General features: G+C 45.8%; 1 protein-coding gene across 1 annotated transcript in view; it reads left to right on the top strand.

Moving 5' to 3' along the window:
• The window catches only part of ENOSF1 (enolase superfamily member 1), a 35,554-nt gene that overhangs the window by 10,956 nt on the left and 17,125 nt on the right, over window positions 1-7,473 (top strand). The window contains exons 3-8 of the mRNA XM_023510174.1: window positions 564-679; window positions 2,545-2,631; window positions 2,952-2,978; window positions 5,470-5,542; window positions 5,645-5,683; window positions 6,126-6,257. Of these exons, the coding sequence (XP_023365942.1) occupies window positions 564-679; window positions 2,545-2,631; window positions 2,952-2,978; window positions 5,470-5,542; window positions 5,645-5,683; window positions 6,126-6,257 (474 nt within the window). The remainder of the gene's footprint in view (window positions 1-563; window positions 680-2,544; window positions 2,632-2,951; window positions 2,979-5,469; window positions 5,543-5,644; window positions 5,684-6,125; window positions 6,258-7,473) is intronic.

The following is a 7,473-nucleotide window of genomic DNA, read 5'->3' as shown; positions in this document are numbered from 1 at the left end:
TGGTGGCTCATGCCTGCGTAATCCCAGGGCTTTGAGAGGCTGAAGCTAGCAGATCACTTGAGGCGAGGAATTGAGGGTTAGTATGTCATCCAATCTGGGTGACAAAGCAAGACTCTATCTCTTAAAGAAAGAAAAGAAAAAGGTCAGAGATGTCTTATTCCTTAGGGATGATGAAGTAGCATCATTTGGCTTTTGATCTGATTGTCCAAACGCTTTGCAAAGTGGGAAGATAAACTGGGAACATTATTTAAACTTTCAGATCAGTGTTTTGTGATGGTTACCAGTGACAACCAATCAAAATGTGTTTCCTCTACTCAGGAATTTTAGCTCAGTATATATACATATATGTATATATATATATATATATGGATTAACAGCTATTCTACTTGGGTCATACATGTTATGACATCCACAGAAAACATATCTGGAGAAATTTTTAAAAGCATATACCTTTTGGATTTAATTTTTTTCATAAAATATTCACATTAGTTTGTGGTGTTTTCATCTCTAATTTATGGACTTCCTAAGAAAACATAAACAATAAATGAATCCTTTTTTAACAGTTGTCTGTGCTGTGAATGCCCTTGCCCACCACGTGCTTAACAAGGACCTCAAGGACATTGTTGGTGACTTCAGAGGCTTCTATAGGCAGCTCACGAGTGATGGGCAGCTCAGATGGGTAAGGGTCCTATTTTACAAAATGCATTTATATGTAACATTACTAAGGTTTAAGGCAGCAGTTCTCAACCTGTGGGTCGCAACCCCTTTGTAACAATGAAAATACATCAAGGCATTAGAAAGGTTGAGAACCACTAATCTAAGGCACCCACCAATAGCAACAAATGTGAAAATAGAGATGGGTTTACAATTTTGAGGTAAAACGTTTTGTGCAGATGAATGAGAGCTTGAGCCGTTTAGATCATCAGTGTTTAAAGGTGATCAGCTTCTGCCTATGAGACTTGGATCTGATGAATTTGGATTCTGAGAGCTAACTCTGTGCTCGTAAGGACCTCTTCTCCCACTCCCCAAATTGGACAAAGTGGTCTAGTGGATGATACTGAATGGGCAAGCTTTTTGTGAGAGACTGTATGAGTAGTGCGAGAGACATAGAGGGAGGTTATCAGGGAGAGAAACATAAGAAAAAAGCAAAGTTAAAAAGCGGAAGACCACAGCACCTGCTGTGAGTGTAGGCTGGCATTTGAACCATAAGTTCAAGGCAAGAAAAAGTGAGGTTCTAGAGGAAGGATTCTAGCACAGTAAGTTAAATCTAATAGCCTGGACTTTGCCTTTGTCTTGTGACACCAGGTTTATCTTTTCCTAACTCTGCTTGGCCTCCCATCCATACGCAGAGGAGGGCACAGGAGAATGTACTTTCCATATGGCCTTGGATTTCATTTTGTACTTTCTGCAAAACCAGTTAAACTCGCCTTGAAAGATGTTACGTTGAAGAGGTTCCTACTAGCTGAACCCAGGGCAATTGAAGCATCGGACCAAACATGAGGGCTTATAGCCTGTTTAACAAAATAAGAATTCCCAAGTACATTCAGAGACTCAAACAGCAAGGTGGAGCTCATCATTACAGTAGAATACAAGCTAATAAATACAAGAGAAATGGGACATTAGAAAATCAGCATATTGTGGCCATCACAGCTATAATTAATTGAGGCAGGAGTCATCAGTGGATCCTAAAATTTGGGGGCAATAGTAACATCTTATAAAAGGAAATGGTAACCTCACAGGGGAGAAAGCAAATGAACGCTAACTTACCCAAGTGGTAAAAGTTAAAAACCCTGACAGTGAAACAAAATAACATCATCACTTATGTAGTGTTTATACCAAAAAATGTATAATCCAAATCTAATCGTGAAGGAAGTCCCAGACGAACCCATATTGAAGGAGCTATGTCACCCTTCAATGTGGATGAAGGACGTCCGAGTCAACTGGCCTATACTCTTTACAAATGTCAATAACATTTGAAAAAGAAGAAGAAAAATTCTAGACAAAAAGACAAAAGAGGCATGAGAACGGAATGCAGCATGTGATCCTGGATGAGACACAGATCAGGGTAAAATAAAGTACATGACTGGGGAAATTGGCACCATGTGCTTTTTGACTGTCTTTTGCGTATCAGTATTCGTCAACTGTATTGGTTATGGTCCTTGAATGCCTTCCATGTAAGGGTGTGTAAGAGGATGTCCTCACTTTAGAAATTATACATTGAAGTATTTGGAGTTAAAAGAGCATGTTATTGCAATTTTACTTTCAAACAGTTATGAAAAAGAAGTATATATGTGTATTTATGTAATTTATGTACAACAAGTACAGAGAGAAAAAGACAGGAATTTTTCCTACTCTTCTGTAGGTTAGAAACTGTTTTTTGTTTTTTTTTTGTTTTTTTTTTTTTAGAGACTGGTTTTTAAAACCCTTAACCTTAAGTGAGTGTTTATTTCTGTCTTTGAATTCTTGACCTGCCTTGCCCTACCTAGAAGACCTCACTGTCTTTTCCATTTCTAAGAAGTGCTGTTGTGCTTTGCTTCTCCATAGATTGGCCCGGAGAAAGGCGTGGTGCATCTGGCCACGGCAGCCGTGCTCAACGCTGTGTGGGACCTGTGGGCCAAGCAGGAGGGAAAGGTGACTCATCTCACGAACAGCCGTGGCTCTGGGGAGCAGCACGGCTGACTTTCTCTCTAAGCAGCCATCTAGAAAGGCCCCCAGAAAGAAATACAGAGAATTGCTTTAATGTTGTTTCTTTCTGGAGAAATACTGGCAGTAGGTAGGAAATTGTAGGCGTAGGAAAAAGAGGAGGACAGAGGAAGGCACAGGCAGCCTTGGAGATGGTGGGCAGGCCAGATATCTGACAGCCAGAGTTTGTTGCCGGCTCATTTACTGTTAGGAGAAAAATGGGTTCTTTACACATATGTTCTACAAATCTTTTTCCTTTTTCCTTCAAGCCTCTCTGGAAGTTGCTTGTAGACATGGTAAGTAGAATCTTTAATATTACAAATGTTTCTGTAAATGAAATGGTCTCATGCATTGCTTGCCTTTTGATAATCAGTACGTATATTCAGGACTGTCTGTTAGACACTGTGGTGGTGATAAAGCCAAAAACAAGCAAAGCCCAGTAAAATACATTATGACGTTTCTAATATTAGAACCTTATAGAATTAAAGCCAGCTGAGAAAAGTGCTTCATAAACTATGAAAAGTAAAACATTAGCATTAAGATATCATCTGGTCAGGTGGCCCCTGTGGCTCAGTGAGTAGGGCAACGGCCCCATATACTGAGGGTGGCGGGTTTGAACCAGACCCCAGCCAAACTGCAACAAAAAAGTAGCTGGGTGTTGTGGCAATTGCCTGTGGTCCCAGCTACTCGGGAGGCTGAGGCAAGAGAATTGCCTAAACTCAAGACCTGGAGGTTGCTGTGAGCTATGATGCTACGGCACTCTACCGAGGGCGACAAAGTGAGACTCTGTTTCTAAAAATAAAAAAATATTTTATATATATATATATATATAAAATATATATAAACTTTTACAGTCTCTGTCAGACAGTTTCAGCAGGGAAAGGGTTTAACACCGAGTTGCAAACATACACACTTGGTTGCTTTCTTTCTCCTTGACTCATTAATGGCAAGGATAAGCGATCTGGCTGCTGAGGAGGAAAAAACTCAGAGCTGTTGAAAGGGGAGTGAGCTTCAGACCCAGGCAGAGCTGGCTTTGAATCCTGGCTTCATGACTGACTAGCTGAGTGACCTTGAGCCTCTGACTGACACACTCTGTGCTTCAGCTGCCTCAGCATGACACCTTGGATAGTCACTGAAACTCTGGTGGTCCACAAATGAAGGCCTTTGTTATTATCGGACAGCAAAATTAAGCAAAAGCAAAGAACACCATGGCTTTGAAGACCATTGGACCAGTAGACCTCGCTCCTCCTCTGGAGGATAGTGAAGGCAGGAGACTGTCATATTGTCTCTCTGACATGACTGTGACATGGGGCCATCTGAAGGAGAAGGATTGGACAGCCACCAGCCATGCTCAAGATCAGCTGTTCACATGCAGCTGATGCAGGAGGTGGCTTCCCAAAGGGAATGATCTGACGGCCACCAGAAAGGTGCCAGAGATCCTACCTGTGGACTTCCTATTTTGAGGATTGTGTACCCTCTTTCAATGCCAGTACTCTCTTTTTTTTTTTTTTAAACAGTCTCTCACTATGTCGCCCTTGGTAGAGTGCCATGGCATCACAGTTCACAGCAACGTCTAACTCTTGGGTTTAAGCAACTCTCTTGCCTCAGTCTCCCAAGTAGCTGGGACTACAGGCTCCCACCACAACGCCCAGCTATTTATTTTTTGGTTGTAGTTGTCATTGTTGTTTGGCAGGCCCAGGCTGGGTCAGCTCTGCTGAGCTGCAGGTGCCCAGCCACAATGCCAGTACTCTTAAGAGAAGCAGAAGGTCAAGATTGAAAGAGTGTTTCAGATTTTGACAGACTGAGCACAGTGGCTTATGCCTGTAATCTCAGTACTTTGGGAGGCTGAGGCAGGAATTTCACTTGAGCCCAGGAGTTAAAGAACAGCCTGAGCTGCATCGTGAGACTCTGTCTCTACAAAACAGTAGAAAAATTATCTAGACATGGTGGCACCCACCTACTAGGAAGCTGAGCCAGGAAGATGACTTAAACTGAGGAATTTGAGGTTACAGTGAGCTGTGGTGACACTACTGCACTCTATTAGGAATGACAGAGTAAGACCCCGTCTCAAGAAAAAAAAAAGATTTTTGACAGTTATAGTAGAGTGTTCTTGGTCAGCATCAGACATGAGTGGGAATGGAGCTCCCCGTTATTTTCCAGCTGACTGTTCCTTCAGGGTGTGGAGGGGGTCTCAGCTCGAGGCCCAGCTGAGACATCTACCATGTGGGCTGGCACACACTCCTGGGTCCCCTACTGTATTCCTGTCGGTGAAGCACATGACCCCCTTTGACAGGAAAGGAAATTGCTCAAGGTCATGGTGCACTGTGGTGCAGCGAGCAGCGGGCCCAGGGCTGCCCTTGCGTGGCCTGGCAGAGAGCAGCCCTCTTCCCCATTCAGCTGAGCTTCTCGAGTCCCACCCTCTGCCCTCGTAGTTCAGGGTAGACAGTCCTGAGGTGTGGAGAGGTGTAGGGGAGGTGCAGGCCCTCATCTGCTGGTTTACCTCCTTCCAGGTGCTTGCCTGGTGCCGGCTCCTCCTTTGGGAAGCCATGGTGGTGGGACAGGTGCGAGGATAGGAGTGAGGGGTCAGAGCACGAGGGTCTGAGGCCTATGTTGGGGCCATGATGAGCCTCTGGAGGACTCGGCCCTGAGGAGTGTCAGAATCTGACAACTCACATAGGCCCAAAGGCCCCTTCCAGGAAAGGACAAGCCCCATTTGTCAGCAGCTTCTCAGAAGCACAATCTGCCTGTGAATTGACCCGGGCTTTTCCTGCCCTGTTATGCTGCCAGGACCCCAGGACGCTGGTATCCTGCATAGACTTCAGGTATATCACGGATGTCCTGACTGAGGAGGACGCCTATGGTGAGTTGTGCTTAAGGGACGCGGCTGGGGGCTTGCTGTGTGTCCACTGTGTGGTGTACTTTGCTGTCTGAAACTACTGGTGATGCTTTTTATCTTTTCCAGAAATACTGCAGAAAGGTCAAGTTGGCAAAAAAGAAAGAGGTAGGTTGTGAGAAATTGTCCTTGTTTTTGCTAATATTTGAGTGCTCCTGTCTTTGGGGGTGCACACTGTCGCCCTAAATGCCTTATGTCCAGTAGCTGGGCTGCAGACAGACGTTCAGGCCATATGACAAAGCCTCCTGGGTATGACCTGTGACTGCAGAGTTATCTTCAGCCACTGCTAAAGGAATTTAGCTATGGGGTTATCCTGTAGGATCCAGGAGGGCCGGGGTGGGGGGCATGCAGAGGGTATCATGGTCACCTGGGTCTGACATCCTCAGAATGTTCATGATTATGAGTGTGGTGGGGGCTGGGGCTGGTGGTTGAGCATGTGAGGGGTCAGAAGATCCGCAGGATTCTCCGCAGGGCAGCAGCTTAGCTGCAGGCAGTTCCAATGCCAAAGGTCCCTGGGAAGTACAAACTGTTGTGTGTCGTGTTTTCACAGAAGGGCACATGCTGGCACATGGCTATCCAGCCTACACGACATCCTGTGCCTGGCTGGGGTACTCAGATGACACGCTGAAGCAGGTGGGCATGTGGACCTGGTTTTGTAGACAGGCTGAGTGCAGAGAAGATAGTTTTCCCTTCTAAACTCACGCCACTCTCTCATGACTTCACTTACGACACCAGAAATGTGTGGGGCTTTCCCCCACCAGCTAGTCCTCGACTTTTCTGTAGCATTCTGTTTACTCAATTCTGACACTGTCTACCTGGACCTAGCATCAGAGCCCACAGGCTAGGGGCTCAGTCCCACAGGGCTACCCACCTCAGGTACCATTTGCAAGGTGGTGACCTGTGCAACTAGCTGCAGGTTGAGGTTCCAATGACCCCCTCCTTTGAGTTCAGTCATTTGCAAGAGTGGCTTGCGGAGCTCAGGGACCACTTATGTCTACCCAGGTGTTATGAAGGATGCACCTTAGGAACAACCCAAGTGCAGAAGATGCCTAGGGCGACGTCTAGGGAGGGGTGTGGAGCTTCTGGATCCCCCCCAGCGCACCACCCTCCCAGCACCTCCACATGTTCACCAACCCTGAAGCTTTGGGTTGCTGTGGATACTTCATTACGCAGGCGCAGGACTGGTCAAATGTCAACTCAACCTTCACCCCCTCTCCCCTCCCCACCCAAGGTCTGGGGATGGGGCTAAAGTTTCCAACCCCACAATCATGGCTTGGTCTTTCTTGACCAGCCTGCCTCTTGAAGCTACCTAGATCTCATTCTCATACAAAAGACACTCTTACCACTCAGGAGATGCCAAGGGTTTTAGGAGCTGTGTGCCAGGAAATGGGGGGCAGAGGGAAGGGCAGAGATCAAAATATATTTCTTCTTACATCACACAGGCATTTATTCTTAAGAGAAATATAATATTTTCTTGTTAGCCTTTCTAAATCATTTTGGATCCGAGCCCTTATTCTGAAAGGACTTCTACATGAGCAAAAGCAAAACAGTTCACCATGTAGGCACGAGAGCCCTGTGACTTAGTACCACCTTGGGCTCTGGAAGGTGACAGTATAGGATTTGACTCCCAGGCGGAGCCAGCTGTGTAAGATTGTGCAAGTCACCTAACCATACAGAGCCTCAGTTTCCTCACTGTGAAATGAGGAAGTAATTCCTATCTCATGGGGTAGTTTTGAGGCTTCAGATAAATGTTGTAAGTTATGTGGTGCTCAGAGCACTATGACCAGCACAGGGCATGCAGTCACCACCTGGATGGTCGGTTACTCTGTCTCATCTTGCTGTACTCACCTAGAGCTGAGGGAGCAGGAGAGGGAAGCTGGAGACGGGCGGAGAGGGAG

Source organism: Otolemur garnettii, unplaced genomic scaffold, assembly GCF_000181295.1.
Source record: "Otolemur garnettii isolate 467f Iridium unplaced genomic scaffold, OtoGar3 scaffold00012, whole genome shotgun sequence".
Lineage (NCBI taxonomy): Eukaryota > Metazoa > Chordata > Mammalia > Primates > Galagidae > Otolemur > Otolemur garnettii.
Note: the sequence above shows the minus strand (reverse complement) of the source record. Positions and strands in the feature narration are given on the sequence as shown.